The 24,991-nt window shown below is 50.4% G+C and overlaps 1 protein-coding gene across 2 annotated transcripts in view; it reads left to right on the forward strand.

The window, feature by feature from the left end:
• The window catches only part of PKD1 (polycystin 1, transient receptor potential channel interacting), a 97,811-nt gene that overhangs the window by 26,097 nt on the left and 46,723 nt on the right, over positions 1 to 24,991 (forward strand). For both annotated transcript variants that reach the window (XM_054842787.1, XM_054842788.1), the window contains exons 2-7: positions 14,285 to 14,356; positions 15,463 to 15,534; positions 16,918 to 17,087; positions 19,218 to 19,886; positions 20,198 to 20,381; positions 24,140 to 24,354. In XM_054842787.1, coding sequence (XP_054698762.1) covers positions 14,285 to 14,356; positions 15,463 to 15,534; positions 16,918 to 17,087; positions 19,218 to 19,886; positions 20,198 to 20,381; positions 24,140 to 24,354 — 1,382 coding nt within the window. The remainder of the gene's footprint in view (positions 1 to 14,284; positions 14,357 to 15,462; positions 15,535 to 16,917; positions 17,088 to 19,217; positions 19,887 to 20,197; positions 20,382 to 24,139; positions 24,355 to 24,991) is intronic.

The raw sequence follows: 24,991 nt of genomic DNA on the forward strand, positions 1-24,991 counted from the left end.
AATAGCGAGCCAATCCGCTCTAACACATCATCCCCGCGGGGAGGACTCAACGTGCTAAGCGGCCCTATTCACAAAATCACAAACAAACACACACACACACACACACACACACACACACACAGAGAGCCCTGTGGAGCTGTACCCGGGCCGGGTATTTCACTCAAAACCCTGTTGATGTAAAAATCCCATCGTCTCTGCTGGAGCTGCGGGGCTGGGGTGCTGCCGGGCTGCAGGGACACATGTGCTGGTCGCAGAGACATCCCGCTCTGCAGCCCGCGGGAGCTGCGCATGTTGTTATTGCAGCTCAGCTTTTACACAGTGCCACATATGAATGTTTTCTGGAGACAGACTGGAAGAACTATGAAAACTTTGGCTTACTGGGTGCAAAATAACATCCTGCAGGTATCCAAGGGCGTGCGTGCCAAGGACAGAGTTGGAGAAAATGGAGAGATGGGATTTAATTGAACAAAAAAAAGTTTGCATGGAGAGTGGAGAACACTGAAAGATGCTTTTTATGGAACAGCCACTGGCGGATGGAACCCCAGCAACTGGGACTTTAGATTAAGGCTGTAACCATCCCTGAGGAATGTCTTACGTGGCTAGTCCTGTTTTTATAGGAGGATCCAGGAGATGGCTCATTTTTTTACTTGTGTAATTTTCTCTTTCAGTATCATCTTTACTGCACAAGATGGGAGAACAAAGCTGTTAGGGTCCTTAAAGAGGACCCCCTAAAGGGGTTGTCTGTCATGCACACAGGGATAGCAGATCTGCTCTAAGTGCTCCTGGCGTCCTCCCGCTCTGTCCCGCACTGGTTGCTCCCCTCAGCTCTGAGCCTTGTGCCTCCTGCATGGCTGTTCCCGTGCCTGCAGGTCAGGACGGACAGTCTTTCGGGGGCGGGTGCTGTCTTTCTGCAGCTCCAGATGGTATATCTGGACTGTCTTTATCTGCGTCGAGCCATGTTGCTTGAAACCGTGCCTCTAGCGTTGCGAGAGCATTTTGAGCCCATAGCATCTCTAGGGAGAACCTCATTTGGGGTGCTACGTAGGTTTTGGTGATGGGGTCTGCCTTGATCCTGATGTGCGCCTCTGTAGAATCAATATACAGGACTATCTTACACCCTGCACGAAACCCAGGTGGAGCCTGGAGGAGAAGTGAAGGCAGTTATGGAAAATAAATACACAAGATGCAGTACTGGGAAAAAGAAGTGTTGGTAGTGATGAGTATGGACTGAGAGCTCAAGCCCATCAAACACTGATAAAGAAAAGAACGCAAGGAAAAGTCTGTAGTTGAGAGGAATACAGAGTTTTTCAAGTATATTGGGAATTGAATTAAATTATACTGGTCTGTTAATAGATGGACATGGTCAAATTATCAATGAAAATACAGAAAAGGCAGGACTGTTCAGTAAATATTTCTGTTTTCTATTTGGCAAAAAGCCAGACGATGTATTTGTATCATATGAGGATGATGAAACACTTTCCACTCCAACAGTAACTGAAGAGGATGTTAAACAGCTGCTATTAATGTTAGACCTTCTTAAACTAGCAAGTTCAGATATTTTGCATCCAAGAATTTTAAAAGAACTGGCTGAAGACCCCTCTGGGCTATTAATGTTCACTTTTAGTGGGTTTTTGGGCAGTAGGGAAATTCCCAAGGACTGAGTCAAAATGACCATGGTGCCAGTATTAACAGAAGGTAAATGGGATGGTACAAATGTTTATTAGCCTCGTGTCCTGATTTTCTAGCCCAAGGAGAAACAATGCAGTGCATAGCATGGACGTTAGCTAGAAGTTAAAGGGGATAGTGTAATTAGTGGCAATCAACATGGAAAATTCACTTATGGGAAATAGATCTCATGAACCTCTGCCTTTTAAGTAAATTTACAGATGGTGTAGATGAAGATGATGACGTTGATGTAATACACATATGACTTCTGTAAGCTATTTGACTCAATGTCACATATATTTGTCAGAATTTGGAATGAAAAAAATCAGCACTACGTATATTAAAGAGATTAAATAGTGGCTTCAAAATGTAAGAATAAACTGGAGTCATCGTGAAACGCTGTGTTGCAGTGAAGTCTCAGAGATTGATTGCTGACTGCCTCCCTAGAGTATTTGTCAACAGACTGGAGGAAAATAAAAAACATTAGTGATACTGTACTGAGAGTGCCAAAGCACAGAGAAGGAAACAGCGCTGCTTTGGTTGGAGACTTGGTCACAGAAAGGAGCGACGATGCTGCCGAGTGTAAGATCGTACATCTGGGCCCAAGGAGCACAGGCCTGGTGTGTAGGATGAGAACCTTCTCCTGGAAGGCAAGGACTCAGCCAGGGGAGGTGTGGTGGTCGGGTGTGCGACGGAGGGTATGGCCACCAGAATGATTAGTGCAACCCAGGGATGCGTAAGGAGGGAACCGTGGAGCAGAGGGGTTGTGTTTCCTGGTGTCCTCACTTCGTGGAGATAGTGATGCCCTAAAGAATCCAACCAAAAGCGTATCTGAAGGACTGTCTCCTGAGAGGCAGCTGGTGTTTGCTGCACCAGCGAGAAGGTGGTAGGTGACTGCAGCCTGGGGTGTATTTGTGGTTAAAACTGGGAAACGTAATAGAAGGACCCTCAGTTTAGTGGACAGGCAGAGTGAATCCTACACCTGTGAACTCAAGCTAGGCAAATTCAGACCAGAAATAAGCCTGACTGACTAACCCTGCAACAGCTAATCAAAGCCAGTGGTGGCTTTATGTGAAGATGGGAATGTTCTCTAGAAGGATAAGGAACTGCTTGCTTCGGCTCGATGCAGGACTTGATTGTGAGGAGTCCGATGCCTTGCAGTATGTGAGTCGTCGGGATAAATGATCACGTTGAAATCTGTGAGTCATTCCCGTTGCTTTTTGTTAGTGCAAGAAGTAGACCGCCAAACGGGAAGGGTTGGTAGCTTTGTGTCCTGTTCCCCCCTTTCCCCAGACTGGCTCATGTATTGGGTAGGTCCCAGGGCTTCAGAACATCTGGAGAGCCTGTCCCTCACTGAAGAGACCACAGAAAGCAGACATAACATCAGGATTGCAAGGAAAACACAAACCGGATTGTGCTGCAGCCGTGGTTTGGCCAGGTCTTGGGTCCTGAACATGCTGCACTTTTCTTTTTGCTCCAGGCTCCCCTGGTTTGTGGATGTTCTGTCGCAGGCAGTGGGCTGTGAACTCTGTGGTTGTGCTCAGCATCATTGTTTTCACAGAGCAGCACCATTTACTTTGTGCTATTTTTAAACATATCAAGTGCTAATGTGACTGCCCTAAATCCCAGAGTTTTTTCTACAAAGAAGAAAATAAGTAAGGGGCTCAGCATCTCTCCAGCACAGGCTGTGCTGCAAAATGTTACTGAAGGTTGTTCTCCATCGCTAACAACACACTGCCTGGACCTCGTTGAGTCTTCATGGTCTTTACTTGTCCTTTTCCCTGTCTCAGTTATTTTTAGTTAGCATCTCATGCTTTGAGCTGAAGGGTGTTGGTGAGAGCCTGGAACAGGAAATCTCTTAAATAAAAAGAAATGTTGGTAAAACATATTGGAGATGAAAATCAATTGACAGACAGGGCTAAAATACACACAAAAATGTTTTTCTTAAACAGCCACCCAGGAACTTGGAAAACTTGCTCGTCTGTTGGAGATTGCTGTTAGCTAAAGGTCACACAAATTTGTACTGTCAGCTACAAAAAGGAAAGCGTTTGAGGGAGCGTTACTGCCCGTGGGAAGCGACTGTCGAGATCTGGCTACCGGGCTGGTGTCACCAGGGGTGGGTGGAAAGTTGGGGCCGTTTTGGCACCGAGGTGGGTGCCCCTGTGCTGGAGCCTGCGGGGCCAGGCTGGTGGCACCCCTGGTCGTCTCTGCTCCCTGGGCCTGGCGGGAGGTACAGGCTGGGGGGTTTTGGAGCAGGACCTGGGGGGCTGGAGCTCAAACTTTGCAAATGACTGAGGAAATGGCCAAATGGCCAGAAAATCTTTCTGTTAGGTCCACTCGCCTTTGTGCTGCTCTGACAGCGGGAGGTCCAAAGCGGGGAGCGCGTCGTGCTCACCCCAGGCTGGTCCCACACCCGAAGGGATAAAGGGACGCGGTGACACCGTCCCTCAGCTGCATCGTGGCGTTCAGCCAGGACACTTTCTCTGTCTGTTCTCACACTGTTTTGGATCCAGGGTGCCGCTTCACCTGCTGCGCGTGGGTGGCTTTGGCTGGTAGGTGATGTTACTCCTAAATCCTCGGTCCTTCGTGAACCCCCGCAAAGACCACGTTTTGCTGCCTCGTGGCTTTGTTTGCCTCTTGTTTGTGTGCTGCCGGTGCCGTGCAGCACCTGACAACGTACTGACTGTTCTCCCAGTGCGAGAAATGAGAGAAGAATTTCCCAACTGCTTGAAGAAATTACTTTTGATCTGATACTGCCTTATCAATCTCACTCTCTGTCAGCTGGCTTGAAGTCTAAATTCAACTAGGAAGTGGCATTAAGTTTTTTGCAAGTCTCCTCAGGGTGTTTCAGATGCTCAGGATGTCCCAGGTTCACAGTTCTCGTGCTGTATTGATGCCCAAGTTGTTCCACGGATGCCCCAGAAGGTTTCCAGGGAACACGCCATGCAAATATTTTTCCATACTGTGTCAGTATTTGCAAACTGGATGCGTGCTTTGGAGAAGACTTTCCTGGAGTTCTCTGTGTCTCTTGGCTCCAGCCCGGGTCAGTTCCGCAATGTATCGCCGCCGTCGGTTCAACAGCATCCAGAGCCTCCTGCATCCTGTGAACCTTGCCCGTGGCTCTCGTTTGTTGTGTATAGCAGAGCGTACAGTGCTGGGGAGAAATAGCATTATGTTTTTATTATTTCTCACAGAGAAATAATATCCCTAGAGGATAGCTATCCGAGCAAAGGGCTCACATTAAAATAAATACAAATAGATTAATAAAAAAACCCAGGACCCAAAGATTATCTACTCCATCCCCTGTCCCAGTGGTGAATTAATATCAACAATGCCTAAACATTTATTGAAAACTCTTTGCTTTCTGTGAGGAAGATTAAGTACTTAGTAGCTCAGCTGTGTAATTCCTAAATTACAGCTTACAGAGGGCTCACTTTTCATGGTAAAATAAAATATCACTGGGCTCCAAACATGCTGACTTGGAAACACTCTGGGTTTTCAAGAGACCAGAGCAGGGTGTTGAAAGAGCTGTGCATCAGCATGCAATGCCACGGCACCTGGGAGCTCTCTGGGTGCTTTTTTGGGGAAGAATTGGGTATCTTTGTGGAAAGTGGTTGGATTTGGGCTGCAGGTGTCTAACATGGTCTCCTTTATTGAGCTCTGCCATGTGTGCTGGGAAGATACTTGGTTTTATTGCATCTTTGGTTTCCTTGCAACCTTTCCCTGAAACAAATGTATGTTTGCAAGGCTGACATTTAGCTGGATGAAACTGCAGACAGCTTGTTTATGTGTAGCGCTAATTATGGACATTAACTTTATTTAAATATTTGGGTTGCTGCTTTCCCAAGCTGAAGGTCTGTGTTCTCATCTTTTAGTGTGATGTTACAGAGGCAGAGCAGGGCTGGGTGATGCCTGATGTTTGAAGTCTTTTTTTATGCCACATTAAGTGACCTCTTGGCAGTGGAGGCGAGGACCACGTCCAGTGCCAGCTCCGGTCACTTGGGCAGCTCAGAAGGTGGGACCTGGTGTGAAAAGCCTCTCTTACAATGGTGGCCATCCCTGTAGCCAGCTCCTTGTCCCACCGGAGTGGTGCCCTGCAGAAGCTCTTGCTGACCTCCACAAGCACAGGAGGCCCCTGGTGACTCCCCAGTGTCCCCCTCGCCTTTGGCTCCATTGTTTCGGTGTTGGGAATGAGGAGATGAAGTCAGTGGCAGTCTAAGAATAACTTGTAAAATGAGCCGTGCTGTGGGTCCCTGTGCAGACAGCAGCGCCCCAGTTCCTGGGAGCCTCTTGTGTGAAAAAGCCCCCACCCAGCCCTCCTGGCTGGGGAGGAGAGGGATGGAGAGCATGATGCCATTGCCTACGAGCTGGCCCTGCCAGAACATGACGTCGCTCCATGAGGTAACACGTCCCCTTTGTTCGAGTGGCTTCATCCCTGGTCCGACTTTATAACCATATTTGGGAAAATCTGCAGAAAGCTGCTGGCTGCGGGGATCCGAGGAGCCGCTCTTTGAGTCTCAGCTGCACTGCAGACAGCTCCCACCTGGAGGGTCAGGATGCCCTGGCTGTGGTGGGGATGCCCTGGCCATCTGTGGTGGGCCCTGCATCCCTCAGGCACGCACAGCCTCGCTTCCTCTGTCTGCTCTGGGAATGGGGCATGAGCACAGGAGCAGAGGGAGTGTGGGTGAGCAGCAGCTGGGTAGGGACTGCCGTGTCACCCGGGGTGTCCCGAGCTCTCAGCTCAGTCTCGTGCAGGGCTCAGGGCTCAGTCTTTCCCATGCTTCTTGAAGCATGGGCTCTCGCAGCCCCTTTTCCTCAGCCACCAGCAGGAACGCAGACACCCACTGCCCGGCTTCAACCCTGAGCTCATCCGCTCTGCCGAGAGCTCGGGGAGTGTTTTACACTGCCCTGTGGGCAGCCACCTGCCTCTCAGTACTGTCGTGAACAGCAAGACGAGCAGGATTTACTTCTACAAATCTGAGGGTCGCATTGTGCTGGGAGAGGCTTGTAGCAGGACGAGGCAAGGCGGCGAGAAGGGAAGGAGCGTCGCTTCGCTCCCGTTGCTCAGAGGGGCAGCAGGAGCAGGCAGTGATGGGGTGACCGGCTCATGGTCCTGCAGCGACTCTGCAACGGAGCTGGGAGTTACATCGGGGTCTGGTTCGTGTCAAACCCAACCGTCTCCTGGCACAGCTGCCTTGCAAGGGCATATGTAAGGGCGCTTTGCAGTTCTCCCAGGAGAGCACAAAGTGTACAGAACATTGCAAAAATGCTTGTATCCTTGCCTTACATTTTCATATCAACAATTACAATTTTGCTGTGGGAAGAAAAACATTTAGTTTTTAGATGAATATTTGTGAAAAAGTCTTTTGGGGCAAATTCCTTAGAGAGAGCTAAGACTTGGGCCAGCATTTGGAACTCATAAATTCAAAATGAACAAATAAATTGTCATCATGCTGTGACAGCCTCAGGGAAACAAGGGTGCTCGCCGCCGTCTGCCAGTCCCAGCGTGCAGCTCTCTGCTCGGGACTCGCTCTCAGCAGCTGCCGGTGTCTCCCGTTGAGCCTTTCCCTGGACAGCCCTCCACTCCATCTCGTGCATTTGCTCCCCGACAGCCTTGCTGTTCTTTGGAAGCTGATCTCCGCAGTGGAGTCCCCGGGCACATGGATGAAATGCAGCCTCCTCTGGGGTGAGAGGCATCAGTTCCCAGTGACCCACTGCTACATTCTGGGAAAGAAAGGGGTGAAACCCACCAGTGAAAGGCCCCTTTTCGTGTTTGGAGGTGCAGCTCTTGGAGGTGATGTGTGGTGGAGCTGGAATCCCTTTGCCTTGGGAAATCCCTGCTTCAATGTGATTGAAGCAGTAGGTGGTGATGAAGACCTCCATATGCTGTTGCCCTCCTGTCTGTGCTGAAAGGCTGAGAGCTCACCGTGCAGAAGAGCTGTTGAGACTGTTCCTCCCAGCGTGCCAGCCAGGGTGTCCCTGCACCTAGTGCAGGGCGACGGCGATGCTCCCTGTGCCCGGCACACAGAAAAATCTGTTTTTTCATATTTCCATAGCCACTGTGTCAAGAATCTCTATTTCCCAAACTGCACACAAGAGCTGTTACTTCTACTGTGCTTCCTAGGAGAGGTGCAAGCCAAAAGACAAAGAAAAAAAGGAATCAGATCAGCAAAAATCTATAATTTTTCCTGGCTCAAGCATGCAAAAACACGTAGGGTTTTTCCTCTTCTTTTCTGGAAAGTCTATTATGTATGTCAGGCAGTATCAGCACAGCACTGCCACATGGGGCACCGTGCTGCCTTTCGCTCCTGGAGACTAGAGAAGTGTTTGCCATGGTAACTCATAAGAGCATTTTGGCTACACAGGTGACCTCTTGGGCAGTTTGCTGCTCTGTCAGCTGATGGAGGGTTCTGGAAGCAGTGGGCTTCCCTGTGTCGCATGAGCCATCTCACATGTCCCTTTGTCACTTGTCCTCTCTGGGTGCAAGGTGTGGGACGGTGCAGCCTGGCTTTTGGTGGAGGTGAGAAACGGGAGCATGGCTGGGCATTGCTCGCAGCATTGCTGGGCAGCTGCTGCTGCCCACGGCATTTTCTGTGCCTCAATTTGCTCCTCACTTTGGTCGTTGCCTCTCCTCCCTGGTTGCTGCAAGAGTTTAGCCATGAGAACTGCCAGGGACTGAGCACCTTCATGTTTTTCAGTGGATGTTTGGGCGAAGCATGTGGCGTTTGTTGAGATCAGAAAGGGGGAACTGTTTCCACTGGAAGATGTGCTTGGGAAAGAGAGGGCTCAGGCAATCTGGGAAAGGCTCTGGAGTCAGGAGTGGGGCAGAGAAGATAAATAATAACGATTACTCCGCGTTCACAGTGCAGAAAATTAGGCAGCATCCAATAAAGTGATGCCTCTAGCAGGTTTCAACAAAGCAAAGGAAGTACTTTTTTTGTAAAGCACATGAATTATGGAGCTTGTTGCTGTAGGCTCTTGCGGAGCCCAGACTGGCTCAGGAAGGGATGGACGGCATTGTGAAGATAAGTCCGCCGGCGGCTGTTACATACGACAGTCCGATGCAGTGTCTGGCTCTGCAGGTCCTCTGTTGCTGGCTGCCAAGAGCTGGGAGGTGTGTCAGGGAAGGATCGCTCGCTGGGAGCTTTGCTCATGTATCTCCCTGAGCACCTGGTACTGACGGCAGTTGGGGATGGGAGCTGGGGCAGGATGGACCCTTGATCCCAGGGACAGAGCTGTTCCTACGTCCCTGCACCCGCTCCTGCTGTTAAACACAGTCTCTGGGCCAAAATGGGACCCAGCCCTGTTCCCATGACTCTTATTTTGGTCACACAAACATGAGGCAAACTCCATTTTGGGGGGGGCTGCCCTGGATCCGGGAAGACTGGCTGGTTGGGGGAGGCTTGTGGCAAAGCCCAGCCTGACTGATCCACGGGGAGAAAGTGATTTTCCCCGAAGGACAGGGTCTCTCTGTTGCAAATGCTCCATTTCCTCACCCTGTGTGTCCTGACGGGCCAGCCCAGCTCAGGAAGATGGGCCGGGAGATAGAAAAGCTTTTCCCTTGACTGCAAGCTGCACCCAGCAGCCTGGAGGGTGGATGCTTTATCCCTCCTGCACTGTTGCAGGCCCCTTAGTAGCCGCTGCAGAGGCTCCTGTGCAGACTCTGGATGGAAATATGATTGTACCCAAGCCACCGTCTTTCCTTAGCACCACTGGAGCTTCACTGACCCACAAAACTCTTAGCTTTTACTGTGGCTTACAGACCTGGAGCTTCTTTTCTACTGAACTGCTGTGGCTCTCCCAGCCTGCACACAGGCTCCTCTCTGCACAGACGCTTCTCTCCGTCTGTGGATGCTTTTCCCATTACTGTTCTGGCTGGGCTCCACGCACCAAAAGGGCTGGGGAAAGCACAAGCGAGCACTGCCCCCCCTTTCCCTTCCCTCCCTTTTTTGTGAAATGAAGGCAGAGCGGGCCCGCAAATGACATAATGAGAGCATGACATCAGGCTTGGCAAGCGGAGGCGTGCTATACTCTGCTCAACATTATATGTTCTGTGGAATTAAGAAAAAAACAGCAGCGCACCAAAAAAAGCCTGTCCACCACAGCGCTGCAGAAATAAACCTCCTGGCTGCCCCGGGCTCGCAGCTGTGGGGCCGTGGAGCCCATCTGAGCATCACAAAGGGAAAAATCAGGCGGCACCAAGCCCTGCTGCTCCCTTCCGGCAGCAGCTGTTGGAGGGCAGCAGCTAGGTGAAGGCACACCAGTGCTCGATGCTTTTTACCCCCAGAAGTTATCCGACCCCATCTGCAGGAGATCTCGCTGGTGGTGTGTGTGACTGAGCCATCCTCACACGCTCCGTGAGACGGGCTGCTGTGAGCCCTGCGGTACACATAGCTCTGGAGAGGTTCGGTGGCGCACCCAGCATCACTCGGGGAGTTGGTAGCAGAGCTGGGATGGAGCTGAAGGCTCCCAAGGCTCAGGCTGACGCCCTCATTACCAAATGTTTTCTTATCCAAAGCTTCACCTTCCCCCCACAACCCACTCCACTTCCAGAAGTAGTTTTTTAAAAACTTCCTTTGCTCGGCATGTAAGTTAAATGTGTGAGTGTTTGCTGGGGCACTTAGGGAGCTGCAAGGAGACCTCTCTGTAAGACATCTCTCACACACTTCTTGTTCTATACCATAGTCGTTGGTGGGTTTTGGTGCCCCTTGTCCCACAGACATCTGTGGAGAAGTTGGCCAGCCCTCCCAGCCTCCTCTGGCATTACATGGCTCCATTGTACAGATGTGGAAACTGAGGCAGGATCAAGAAGTTGTGACTGGCCCATAGCTGCCCTGTTCCAGACAGCACAGCATGTTCTCAATATCCCTCGTGGCGCAAATAAACTGATTTCTTTTTTCTTCTCATGGAGAGGGCGGCAGTCTGCGTGCATGGTGCATTTCAATGGAGAGCCTTGTTTTCTGCTGGCTTCAGCTCTGCTTTGAACCTGCTCCGAATTTCCTCCAGCCTGGCAGTGGGCTGGGAAAATACAGTCATGGCAGTTTGTGGCACCGAGAGGCTGAGCTCTGTCCCACAGCCTTTGCGTTGGGTTTTATTGCTCAGTATTTCCTGATTATTTTTTTTTTCTGCAACCTAGCTTGGTTCACAGCCATCTTTCCCATGCCAAGAAGGTATAATATGATTTTCCATACAAGTTGGAGAGGGACCAGTGGGAGAAGGCAAGCAGGCGGCTGGGAGCCCAGCTCACTGACTTGCGGCTGGAGGTGGCAGGCGCTGGCATCCACCACCGTTCCTTGCTTCTCCAAGCTGTCCTGTTGACACGAGCTCTGCTTCCCTTGCAGGCTGTGCACCGAGGAGGTCTGGGGAGGTTGAAAGCTGGGAGGTTTTATGCCAGTTCTTCGTCAGATCATGAAGGCAAAGGTAGAAAATAGCAAGGGAATTGGGTTCTGGTTTGTACGTACCAGTGAGTTGCTATCTAGTGCCTGGTCTGGATGGAGGACAGCAGCTTCTCTGAAGGTCCTGGATAGGAGCTCAGGCTGTGGAAGACAGACGGTGAGAGTCAAGGTCTTGGGATCCCTTGCAAAGCATTGTAGTTAAGTGACAAAGTGTCAGGGTATAGGCAGAGCTTGGTTTAATTATAGCCTCCAAGGGTTCAGAGTGTCTCTGAAGCAGCCTCGCCTGGGAGCTGAGCCCCAGCTTTCTCCTCTGAAGCCCACTGGTGGAGCTTCTCTGCATGCTGGGCTGTGGGCCAGTGTTAGCTTTGGATGGCAGTAGTGGGTGTCGGATAGATGGGTGAGCTCAGATGGTAATATCTGGCAGCATCAGCTTGGTGGTGGTGTGTGCAGAATGACAGCCAAGTTGTACTATCAGGAGAAGAGGAAAAAGGTGCAGGAGCCCTCTCCAGCCCTTCCGCCAGGACACCGTGGAGGCTCAGTGGGGCAGCAGCAGTGCCGATACCCCAGAGACACACATCTGAGTAGCCTGACACCCTCATGAGCTGCCCTGGCCGTACAAAGCAGCACAGTCCCTTGAGCAGATCAGAGGGTTGAGGGTTGTCACGTACTAGTCTATGGGGAACAGCTCCTCCTGGCCCTTCCTGAGCAAAACCCGCTGGCCCCAGCCACAGCACCCGGCGTCCTGCACCCCTCGAGTCCCCGCTGGATCACCCTTGTTCACCAGGAGCTCCTTCCCCCGCGCATGCCGCTCAGTAGGCAGTGACATCTAGTGTCAGTCCAACACGCCGTGTAAAAGCAGCACTGAGCGGGGAATTGCTGCCTGTGTTTGCGTTTTACTTGTTTGCCGAGACGGGTGGGAGCAGCTCTGCCACTGTGCATCTTCCTGGAGCAGGTACCAGGTCACAGTCATCCCTGGTCCTGCTCTTGGGTAGGAATGGAGCTGACTGACCCTTGGGAGTCGAGGATTTGGGGTCTTAGTCTTCACTTATCTGAAGTTTAAAAGCTTTCTTTGAGATGAAAAGGAAATAATGATGAGGGATGTTTGTAAAGGGCTGGGGAAGGCTCAGGACCAGCCCCTCCGTGCCTGGCACCGTGGCAGAGGGATGGAGCAGAGCAGACCTGCCCTGCTGGAGTTGTTCACCTCCTACTTGGGAAGTAGGAAGATGGGCGAGATGGTGAGAAAGCTGCAGAGAGCTGCAGAGAAGGCGGCTGGGATGGGGGCTGGCTGTCCCAGTAGCCTGCGTGGCTCAGGTGCCTGCTTGCTGATCGTGCCGTCTGTGATGCTGAGAGCTTCACCCTGCCCTGCATGCTCTCTTCTCCATGCAGCACTTTTGAAGAGGCTCTTTGAAATGCCAAAGCCCTGATTTTGTAGCAGCAGAATGGTTTGTTTTGGAGGTCTCTCTTGTCTGGGCAAGGAGCAAGAAGGCATCAGAGCTGAAACACCATTTCTTTCTGTCTTGGGCTTGAGGTGCTGCCTAAAAAGTAAATGGTTTTTTCCAGGTATTTCAAAGAAGAGAAATACTTTTACTGGTCTCCCCATAAGGTAACTGGGTGGTGGTCTGGTCCTTTCCAAAACTGGTCAAGTAATGGAAGGAGGCGCAGAGGTGGAGGACTACAATTTATAGAAAATACTCGTGGAGAAGTGGAGCAGGAGCCTCCCTGAGGAAGGCTCTCACCTGGCTGGCAGCAGTTGGGATTCCAGTCTTCTGTGTTTGTCTTGCAAGTGGGAGCTGGAAATGGGTTTGAAGGTGACTTCCATGTCTCCTGTGCGGACTATGACTCCCATGTGGTCTGTGACACTTCAGCAATGGATGCTCTGTATTCTTTAGCTATTGTCCCAGCTACCCTGAGACGAAAGAAAAACTGGCTTGGTTGGATATTTTTGCTAGCATCCTTTTATTAAGTGTATTTGTTGAGCTTTCATTTTGCACATTTCTTGGACCTCTTTATTGGTGTTGCTGGTGAACTCTTCTGAATCCACTCTCAGCTTGGCAAAGAAATCCTGGACAGCAAAATCAGGGAAAATAAACTCAAACCTTTTAAAGAGACATCCATCCCTGTTACTTATCCCCAGTTTCCTGGAATCATGCGTAATTTTCCTGCCAGTTTGGCAGAATTCTTTACATTCGGATAAATTAAGTTCAAATGTCAGATCAAACCAAGAATTAATCAATTAGGCGATAAAAATAAGAGGTGAGAGAGCAAGGAGAAATTAGGGGAGATGCTTGTAGGAAAAAAGGTGAGAAGGGAGGTGGGTAGGAGAAGGTCTCTGTTGGTGCGGCACGGCTGCGGCTGCAGTGACTCCAGCCCTGTCCGCCTCCCTGGAGCTCTGCCAGAAATCCTTGAAGGATAATAACCATTGCATGGGCTCGGATAAAGTATTTTGATGCTTCTGAAAGAAGGTTTTGGCCAAACGAGATTCATCTGAAACCGAAGAGTGAAGTTTATTGGGAACAAGTGGAGACCGATCAGTGAAACTTTTCACTTCTTAGCTGAGTGACATTTTATAATTGAAAAAGAGGACATGAGGTGAAAAGAGAGCTGGGCTGGAGGACAGAAACAATTCTGCTTTGGATGAGTTGAAGGCTATTGGTGTTACAGGGAGCAATTAGAGATTTTTTAAAACAGTGTTCCTTTTCTAAGGACAATCTAAGCTGATTTTAAATGGAAAATATTCTTTGTTACTTCCTTCCTTTAAAGCTTTTCCAAAAAGAGACAAAAAGATCTTTGAAATGTAAAAGTTGAACGCATCAGTCGTATAATTAACGATCAGTTCTTTGGCACTAGTAATGGAAGTTCCTCATAATTTTTTCTCTAAGTTAATTACTACTTTAGTCTACATTATTTCTTAATTACTTCTTCGAATGTATATTAGACCTGAATATTTTTTAAAGGAATACATCAAATCTAGTAATACGTTTGTCATGTCTGTAATTGCTCTAGATATGCTGCAGAATGGTATGCACATAGCGATAGTCCTAATCTGTACCTACACATTATACAAAGCTTTGAGCAGCAAATGCTTTACAACTGCTTTAACACACCAAAACCTTCCAATCCAGAGTCTGGATGGAGTTTGGAGAGAGGCTCTTCCAAGGTCTAGTAATGGAGGAATGACAAAATGAAGCTGAACGAAAGCTGAAAAATGTGTTTTCTTTCTTTAGGGATCTTTCCAATAACAAGATCAGTGGTTTAGATGTTCAGATATTCGAAAGCCTGACTTCTCTGGCAAAACTGTAAGTACATGCTGTGCCCTTCCAGTCCTCCAGCTCACCATGCACGTTTGAGCTGGTACCTAGAGCGTGTGCTTGTGTTCCGCAAGTTAGCCTTGTTCTTGCTTGACCTCATCTGTCGAGCCCCAGACAGATGTGTCCATGGACTCCTTCCCCAAGGCGTTTAGCTGCACAGTCCAGTGAATGACTGATTCCCTCAATGGCATTCAGTGAATTGGGCAGGATTTGACCTGCTGTGCTGCTAGATGGAGAGGAGATCAAGGCAAGAGAATGAGATTCGTCACAAGATGTGTGTTAGTACATGGAAAACTATGATAAAGCTGCAGTGTCCAAATCCCGTTTACCTTCTGAGGGAATTGGGTACTGAGTCTGAGGGTCCTTTGAGGAGCCCGGCACTAGTGGGGGAAATGCTCGATGTCCCATCGCTCCCCACACCTGAGCTGTCCCCAAAACTGCCAGGCTCTGTGTGGGCCAGTAGAAGAGGAGAGCTTTGACCATTGGCAAAGTCACTGATTCAGCTGCTGATCAAATGAGTTTGCACTGTAACTTGCTGATGGTTCGTAGAGAAGATTAACTATTTTTTAAGGAAAAATTGGACTGTCAGATCTAAAAAGGCAGCAACAGAGCAAGCACCAAAACCTGCTTTGGTGGTTCCAGCTGAGTAGCTGGCAGCCTGGACAGCCTGCCAACTTTACACCTCAAAATCTCCTAAAAGGAGAAGGACTCATGGAAGGACTTGGAGCATGGGGACTGAACTTGAACATGGAAGCAGGCTGCCCAGAGAGATTGTGGAGTCTCCGTCCTTGGAGATACTCAAAAGCAATCTGGACATGGTTGTGGGCAGCCTACTGTAAGTGACCCTGCTTGAGCAGGGGGCTTGGACCAGATGAATTCCAGAGGTCCCTTCCAACCTCAACCACGTTGTGATTCCATGACTCAGTGCCTGACTGGACATTTTGCTATCATATGCATGTGGCTGTTGAGACTCAAGGTGCTCAGAGGGTAACAAGTACCCAAGCAGACCTTGGGACAGAGGTTGATCCTGTATGTTGACCAGGAAGTTGTTACTAACATGATGAACTTTCCTTTTCATTTTCCTTCTTTTACAGAGATATAAGCCACAACAAGATTTCTACATTAGAAGATGGAATATTTGATAATTTATTTAATTTAAGTGAAATGTAAGTTCCTCCTCTTTGTTTCCCAGTTGCCTATTTAGACCTTTCCTTGAAACAGCTCTTCCCTTCCCGGTGGGGTGGGATGCAGTGCTGTCTTGGGGAGATCTGGGGCATGTACTCAACCAAGCAGCTGCCTTTTGGACTCTCTCCAGTTTCTTCCTCAAGCTGTGTGCTGCTCCTGGGTTCTGTTGGTGCCCTTCAAGCCTAATCTCTTCCAAGACTTTGCTTCTGTCTCCTGGATACCTCTAACCTCTGCCACTACCTTCCTGGCTTCCCTGCTTCTCTCCCACACCAGCTCTGCTGAGGTTCTTGTCTCTGGCTGTGCTCCGGGTCACACTTGCTATTCCTGTTTGTACGGTCACACTTTAGGACTGGGGGATCTGATGAAAAGGGCACTGACCTGCAACACGGGAGACCCTGACTGAGGTGTCTAAGTCACTTGAAGACATTTGAAGATGTTCTCCCTAAGTGATTCAAGTTCTTAGGCTTATAGTGTTTTTTAATTGAAGTAATTAAAATCTGCGCTGCCATGCGAAGGGCGGTGGGGGCATGACACATTTCCAGGAGAGGTACACAAAGTGACAGCGCAGAATAGCAGTTCTGTATCCGAATGAGCCAAAGGATTAACCCCGCGCAGTCGCTCTTGGCAAGCAAGAAAAAAGCTCAGCCACACATTCTCCCTGAAGACGAGGCACAAAGGGCATTTTCAGCTCTGCGTTTTTGCTTACAAGTGGCACTGAAAAGACAGAAGGTCCAAGTGAGTCTGTCCCCGCTAAGGCTGGCCGGCAAAGTGGTGCTTTCAGTATAAAACCCCTGGGTTCAGCCCCTGCGGCAGCCCAGCCCAGCTGGCGTCAGCTAAACAAACAGCTTTCCATCTCTGTCCTGTTCGCAGCTGAATGCCAAAGGCTGTAATTTGGATCAAGCTTAGCTGCAATTAAAGTTTCCATCTTTTCATTAAACTGCCACATGGAAAGATTATCATTAACTTTGCATTTCTTTTTTGACAGATCAATTTTATTCTCTTAGCTATTTTTTAATGGAGCTGTAAATAGTCTCCCTTAGCTGGAGAGGCTGCCATTACATCCAACGGCTGTTAGATGGCAGGCTATTTTAAATATAAGATTGTGTCTGTAATTTGCTTCTAATTGCAACAATTATTTGTAGAGTGAAAAAAAGTACTTGGAGTACTTGCCTAATTCTAGCCTCTAGAAAAATCATGTTAATTATTGCTTGATTCCCTATTCATTAACTCCCCTCGCAGTTCTTTCTGAAGCATTTCAGTGGAGTGGCGCAGATGGGAACAGTGAGGGATCTGCACACTCCTGTAATTAACACTTAGCACATGTCAAGTTAATGCCTAACTTTTGTCTGATCTCCCTGTTACAGAAACTTAAGTTGGAATCCATTTGTTTGTGACTGCAAACTTTCCTGGTTGCCCCGTTGGGTGGAAGACAGAAACGTGAAAGTTATTCAGGCGGCAGATACGAGGTGTGCCCACCCTCCTGAGGTGGCAAACCTTTCCCTCTTCGATATCTCCTTCGTCAATGCTACTTGCGGTAAGGAGACGCTGTGGGCTGTGGTGGGGGAGGTGACTAAACCAGTGGAAATGATGGGCCCAAGGGGAGCTGGGGATCACATCTAGGCCTTTTTAGACCTCAAGTCGCCAGTTCTAATCTAATTAAGCAAAGAACGGTAGCATATGACTATACCCTGATGCCCTAAGGCTGGAGTCAGTCACACCAGGGCTGAGATCAGCAAACTCATTACAGACCAAGCTTCAAGCGGCCATCAGATGGCACTAGCTCCATGACCTCCAGCCTTAGGCTTTCATTCTCTCAAGGTTTTAACAGTCTGATTTAAGCAGTGAAATCTCTTGGAGTTAATGGGACCTGAGGACATGCTAAGTTGAATCTTTGCAGCCGTCGGGGCTCCACGTCGGGAGCGTTGAATGAACACTGCCCCGATCTGCAGGATGCCATCTGCTCCGGGTGCATTTTCTGACTGCCTTGGCTAACAGAAATGTGGGGTGGTGTTTACGTGGAGGGTGGGAAGGAGGAACCCTAAGAAAACTGATCCTGCCTGGATGCTCAGCTATGTCTAAGTAAGAGAGGGGGAGGGAGAGTGAGTGCTCCCCCTGACAGGCATCAGGCATCTCCTTTAATGTGTGACAGGAGGATGCAGTGATGAGGGCTGGGGGAACCAGAGCTGGTGGAACCAGATGAGCTGCCTGATGAAGTGCAGTGCTCCCCCGGGGCCACAACCCGGGTGGTGGTTGCTCCGCTTTCCCCAGCAAAGTTACCCCAGCCTTGCGGCACCTCGGTAGTGCACTGTTTGCCTGGTGCTGGAATTATCAAGGGGAGTAACACCGGCGCTGTTATTCTCCTTGGTAATTAGTTGTTCCCCTCTTGAACTACTCCAAGGTAGTGTGGAAACAATAATGTGAGGCTGTCTTCTGGGTAATTCGGTGTAATGGGAGTAGGCTGGGGACAGCCTGCCAGCTACTGACAGTTGTTACTGACCAGCAGGGAATGAAGAAGTATGAGCAGGCTGGTGTTAAAAAGCAAAGTAGTTCCCATGCCATGGTCCTCCTCACGGGACTCTTCTTAAGAAAAGTGGCTCAAAGTTTGCAGGAAGGCTGTGGAGAAAGCTGGACAGTTAGATGGATTTGATATGGGAAGATCACGCAAGGCTGGGGCTGTTGAGATGTTTGGGGGGAGATGTTGTAGCAACCAGCAGAAACAGAGGAGCAAACATGGCTCGGTTGCGTGGGCAGAGTTGGAGAGGAGGCCAGGCAGTCCCAGCTGGGCTGCGGCTGCGCACGAGGCAGAGGCCCTGCCTGTGTCTTTGTGGCAGAGAAACGTCCCACCCTTTGCAATTCGGTGAGGGGGAAGTAAACTCAAGGGACTGAGCTGTTGCTCTGTGAATGGGGCTGCTGTGGCTGCCGTTGTTGTACGTGCCTGCGTGCCCTTGCACGTGTGCGTTTGTGCTCCGTGTAGCCAGGCATGCGTTGTTTCTGTGCATTCCTCCCATGGATGCATACATGTGCATCCTTCCACACCCCTCAGGTGCAGGCTGTGTGTGGCATTGCCCCATTTTCTAGCCCCAGATTTTTCCTGCAAGTAGGTGGGAAGCTCTTGGCTGCAGTGTCTGCCCAGCTCCAGCGTGGGCCTGATGAAGAGTCTGGTGGCATTTCCCCCGTGCCCCCGATGTGCCACTCTGCCCAGCTGTGTTTGCTAATAGACTTGTTGCTAGAAGCCCCAGGCAGCATGCAGTGAAACCTGCTGCACCAGACCAAGCCAAGGTACAGCCAAGGGAACACCTTTTGTCTTGGTCTTACTTGGTGGCTAGTCCTTTGGGCTCCTCTGAGGGTGAGACTCAGCAGCTCCATGTCCCATGAGACTGTCCAGCTCTCTAAAGACCTCTTTTATTTGCTGAGTGTTGCTGCTCCATAAATCTGTGTGACTAGCTTGTTATTTCTGTCATCATTAATTAGCATAAAGAGTTTGGAAATCGTTGCTGAGGGATTAAAGACTTCCCAGGCAAGATTCAAAAAGGAAATGCTTGGAGTAGGAGCTTTCCAGGAGAAGTCCATACCCAGGGGTGTGGGGTGGTGTCTTTCAGAGGGTCTCACCAAGCCATGGCTTCACAGTGTCAGTTTGCAAGAGGATCTTCTGTTCTTTCCCCAGGAGCTCAATACATAACGTGTCTGACAAGCAACCACACAGAAGGAGCTGAACTTGTCATCCTCTTCACATCTGTTCACCCTGGGAACCTCACCGAGGAGACCTGTAGTGCCCTCTGTTATGCCGAAGACCAGGAATATGGAGGTTTCAGCACCCAGGGGCAGTGTTTGTGTGGTACTGCCCATGAAACAAACTCTTCCTCCAGTTGTTTGCTGTTTTGCACTGAGCGTTTGTCCGGGCAGGCCTGTGGTGGCCCATCACTCGTCCCCTCTCCCTTCCAGGCACAGCTGCCTGTGTCTTTCACAGGACTCCAGCCCCGGTACAGCCTACACCAGGCCGTGCTCTTCAATGTCAGTATTCCCATTGCTGTCAGCACTTTACTGTGGGAATTTGGGGATCAGACAGAGGTTCTCAACACCACTGGACATGCAGCTGTCCACATGTACACCTTACCTGGGCAGTACAACGTCACTGCCACCATCTTCGTGGGCACCAAGGTCTTATATGTGCAGACAGAAATTGAGGTGGTAGCTTCACCCCAACAGTTAGAACTGCAATGTCCTTCCTTGGTCAAGACAAATGAGAGTCTGGACATACAGATCCGCAACAGAGGTGGCACTGGCCTCATGGTGTCGTACGGTATCACCGCAGAGGCTGGAGAGCTGGGCAGAGGTAAGCAGGGTTGTCTGGGTGGATGCTGGGCAAGGGAGGGGTGGCACTGGGTCCTGGGACTTCCCTTTCCCTTCCTTCCCAGTGAGGAGTAATGGATGACTCCTTTGGGCACTCCTTGCTCCCCTGACTGACCGGGCAGTGTTTTGCACTGTCCTGGGCCAAGAAGATGACTGCACAGAGTGCACTTCAACAGCGAGGGGGATTTATGGGCTTCAAGAAGGACGGGACATTCCTGGAGCCTTGCTCCCCAGATTGGATTGGTTTGGGCCCATAGAAAGGGCGTCATGCTGGTGTTCTTCTACCTCATGCAGCAGTTCACCCCATGTGTCCCCCGGATGGCTTGGTGTTCCCGGGCAATAACCACTGCTATCAGCTGGTGGTGGAGAAGGCTGAGTGGCGGGAGGCCCAGCAGCACTGCCAGGAGCATGGCAATGGAGAGCTGGCTTTTGTGAGCAGCCCCGAGATCCAGAGCTTCTTGGTCGCTCACGTCATCAGGTAAGCGAGGAGGGTAAGGGTTAAGATTTCCTGGGGACAGATTTGTGTTCCTGGGGTCACATCTGCGGAGAGGTCTGGAGGGGGGTCCTGCTGAGCCCAGCAGTGGAGCCCTGTGCAGCCACTCGGGCTGGAGAGACACACGAGTCCAGGCTGAGTACGGGGAGATCGTAGGGGTGAGGCTGCTGAACAAAGAGGAGGAATAAGCAGGGCTTGAGCTCTTGCTGAACTTGGCTTCTTCGCTTACAGACTGTGGAGGGAAGAAGAGGAATGGGGCGGGAAGGCTGGAAGTCAGAACTGGGAGTTGTGGGATTGCTGCTGGTGGGCACTTTGTACCTCACGTTTGTGCCTGTGGGTGCGTCTGAAGTGGTGCAGAGAGATGCAGGGTCAGGAGCAACCGGGGCTGGGTTGAGCAGATCTTTCACCTGGGAGTTCAGCAAAATCATCAGGTTGGATGGTGGAGAGGGTCAGGTGCTCGTGTCCTGAGGGAATTTGGCTGCCAGGCAGGGCCTGAGGGTGACCTTGCACCCAGCTCCCTCCTTCAGCAGAATTACAGCTGGTTGTCCCATGTGCGACACCGTGACATGCAGCGGCCGCTGTAGCAAAGCCCCAGCCAGTGCTGCAGTCCCGCCTCCCCGCCAGGATCCTGCACCCTCCCAGACATGGCTGCAGCCTGAAGCCCAGACCTCTTCCCCTTTTCCTTTGCCTCCTGAGAAGGAGCAGCGTTCCTCTCCGAGTGTCAGGCTCCAGCAACATCTGTTCCACCTCAGGACTCGGGCTTTATAAACAGAGAGCACTGAAAGTGTCAGCCTTTGATTAAATCCGCCCTTCTAAGTGCCCTTTCTGCAACCAGCCGTCTTGGGGGGGAGGACGACCAGGAGAGCTTTCAGGGGCCTGACAGCTCTTGTCAGTGCTCCCAGATGCAGATGTTGAAGATGGCTTCTTAATAAACATGGCCCAGAAAGCACATGCAAAGGGAACAGCTGCATGTGACGTAGGCTTTGAACAGTCCTGCTTAAGGGCTGACAGCCCCTTCTTCCCAAACTTGTATCCTTGCCCTGTTCCCTTCACACTGGGATTTATCCTGAGATTGCAAACATGTGGTCCCTGCTCCGGGGAAGAGGAGCTTGTCCCTTCCCGCGGGTTAGGGACTGGTCACTTGGTGCTCTGATTTATCAGGCATTGCGTGCAGGGCTTTTGATGGGACTGCAGTGCAAGGAAATCATGAGACCTCGGAAGGGAATGAGCCGCGCAAGCTGTTTCCCAGCTGCTGCCCCACATTGCTCTCCTCCCCAGCCCCCTTTATTTCATGTATTTATTTTATTAATCCATTCAGATAAACATGAATGAGGCAGTTCCAGGATGCGATTTCCCTGGCGATAAAAGACAAGTCAACCGAGCCGCAGGTTTTTGGAACACGCAGCCTCCATAGTTTCTTGTGGGAAAATGACAGAAGCAGAAATCTGTTTCCCATTAGAGCATGCAGCAGTGAGGACCGCTCTCTCCTCTCCTTCGCTCCTGTCGTTTGATGGCCTCCCCAGGAGCAGTATGTGCTGAGCTGGTCCCCTCTCCACCTCCAGAAGCAGAGTGCTCCAGCCCGCACCCCTTCCAGGGGACCCCGCTCTCCCCTCTGAGGCAGCGCAGGGACCCCCTCTCCCCTTCCAAGCCTCCTCAGGCTTCGTTCTGCTCCCGCTGCCCCAAGCAAGGCAGCTTGGTCCTTCCTCGGAGGCAGGGGGATGCTCACATCTTGCTTCAAAAAAAGGATATTCTGAGTCCTCATGTTCCTCTCTGCAAGGTAATGGGCCAGGCAGTGGGGCAGGGGTGGGAAGCAGCCAGCCAGCTTTTTATTTTTTTTACTTCTTTTTTTTTTTTCGATGACTTGCAATTAGATCATAGCTGGAATTAGAAAAGGAAAATCTCTATAGAGTTTTACTGATGGCAGCAAACAGGCGGTTTCCTCGCCTGTTCTCCCTAATCCTCTGCCAGTGGTTCGGGAGCAGAGCACAGCAGTTATTTATTTTTTAATCTTATTTGCAGTGAAAACTACTGATTCACGAAACAGTTATTTTCGTCGTCGTTTTTCAGCATGACCTCATTAATCATTTCATCTGGCGTGAACCTAGTGGTGGAGAGACACCAATTATCTCCCTTGTCTGCATTTTGCAGAGCAGTTGTACCACCCTGGGAGCACGCTGGAGCGGAGGAGCAAGGCTGTAACAGAATTGATTGCAACCTGCAGGAGGGGGTGTGGAGAAGGAGCTGGGGACTTTGAGGGTGAATGATGAGGCTGTCCTTCCCCCCCAGAATTTAATATGGAACAAATGCCTCACTTTGCACTGGGTGCAATTAGAAACAGTTGTCCAGGCTGTTTGTGGCAATGAAAGACCACTCAGCACTTTCCACCAGAATCCCTGCTGGGATTCAGCCAGTTTCCAAGTGTGGAAGGGACATTTCATCTTCCTAAAATGATCCTGGCAGTTTCTTGTGTATGTGGCATTCATCTGCCTGCAGTGCTTTGGCCTCTGCTGCCGGTGCCTTGTCATCCCCCCCCCGGGTGCCACCTTTCAGGGGTGGCTGAGGAGCTGATGATGTCCCAGCAGCTGCATCAAAAATGTCCTGATTTGAACAGGAGCTCACATACCTGGCACCATCTGAGGTTTAATCCTGCACTGGTGCCAGTTCCACTTGCAGTGAAGAATTGACTATTGGCAAATTCCATAGGTCTGCAAAAACAAACCAAAAATCTTCTAAAAGGTGCAGCTTTTTCAGACAGTTTTGTATGGCCATACCATTCCTCTTAAGTTGTGACTCAATACGGGCTTAAAAGTGTCTGAGGGCCATTCAGGCTGCTCTCCTAAGAGGAGTCTGAAGTTCACGTCAACCTGCTGATACTTTTTTTTGCAGATACTCCCACTTGCCTGTACTCCACCACGGGAGAGCTGCTGTCAGCCCTTCCAGCCCCCGCGAGTGGCCGTCGGCCCTCCATGCCCCCTGGGAGCGGAGGCCAGGCAGCATGGTGATATTAATAAACATACTGATATGAAGGAAGCAACTCCAGCTTGGGGAAGCAGAAGATGTGCAGCTGGAGGGAGTCCTGGGAATTTCTGAACTCAATAAAACCTCGTGGTTCTCCTCTCCAGCCAGTGTCATCTCCTGCCCGTGTTTCATTACGCTCTCCGATACCTTTGTACCAGTTGTGGCTGGTATGAATCAGTGCTTACCAGTATGTCACGAGCTCCGTGGTGCTGACGGAGCCTTTACCTGGGTCTTCTTGAAACCTGAGCGAGAGAGACTGGCATTTTGGGAATGGGGTGACTCAAGTTGTGGGGCAGCGATCATCAAGTGTCTGACTCAGCTGCACACAGTGGTCCCCTGGGCTGCTTCTTCCTCCCGGCTCCGCTGCACTGTAGTGTTGGTGTCGATTGCTCTGTCTAGATCCTTTTGGCTCTGCTGTCCCCTAAGTTTATCAAAGGGCAGGTGACTTTCTGTAGCTCCTAGGACAGAGATGTGAAGGGCTGGTAGATAGCAGGGTGGTGTGCCATGAAGGAGCTGTTACTGAAGAGCCAGGTTCTGGTGGTAGAATGGATACTGAAATCCTTTAGTAACTAAAAGGCTCTGTTAAACGCAGCCTGTGACACCCGGATGAAGCTGTTGTTGTTAAGATTATTATTTTCATAGAGAACCATAGATGGCATCTGGCCCAGATCCTTCTAATACTCATGATTTCCTGAAATCCCCCCCCCGCCTTTTTTTTTTTTAAGGAGCCTTGATGTCTGGATTGGATTCAATGATTTTGCAAGCACTGGAGCGCAGCAAAGAGGCGAAGGATTTAATCTGGAGAGCTGTCAGAACTGGCTGCCAGGAGAACCCCATCCGTCAAACGCTGACCACTGTGTCCGGATGGGCCCAACAGGCCAATGTAACACAGACCTGTGCATGGCCAAGCACAGCTACGTCTGCGAGTACAAGCCAAAAGGTGGGCTCTGCTTCTCTCCTGCTGCCCGCTGGCATCGTGGGCGGGCGGCTGTCCTGTTCACTGACACGTGCCAAGGGAAAATAGGGCTGCATGGAGAGGGTCATCCAGAGCATCACCCCAGATCAAGTGGGACTGGCAACATCCACAGTATTCCCAACAGAGGCTTGACTGATAAACTTTCAGAAACCTGGCCTCAGCCCAAAGGGAAGAATTTGGCCCACTCCAATCTTTGCCATCAACAAACGGAGAGAAGAGCGAAGCTCTGAGGCAGAGCTCTGGAAATAGCTCCTCTCTCTTATCTGAGCAGTCTCTGCTGCTGCCAGGATCTGAGGCCATGGTGCTGCCTTGGTGACTCTTGCTGTCCTTCTGTGGCATCTTGTAGAGTGCGAGATGTTGGGGTCCTGTGACTTAAAAGACTACAGGGCCTTGGAAATCGTTAGGTGAGCTTTTATGTGGTGTGTGCTGTGCGGGTTTGTGTTTTTGCAGCCTCCCAAATTTCCCAAAGTGCTGTAGGGAGTAAGAAAGAGAAGCAGGAAGGACATGAAATATGGAAGAAGATTTAGGTAAGAGGGAAAAGCCCTTGCTAGGGAGAGAGCCCACTGGCCCTGGTAGGAGGGACAGCATCACCTGGTTGTGC

Source organism: Grus americana, chromosome 15 (assembly GCF_028858705.1).
Source record: "Grus americana isolate bGruAme1 chromosome 15, bGruAme1.mat, whole genome shotgun sequence".
Taxonomy (NCBI): Eukaryota; Metazoa; Chordata; class Aves; order Gruiformes; family Gruidae; genus Grus; species Grus americana.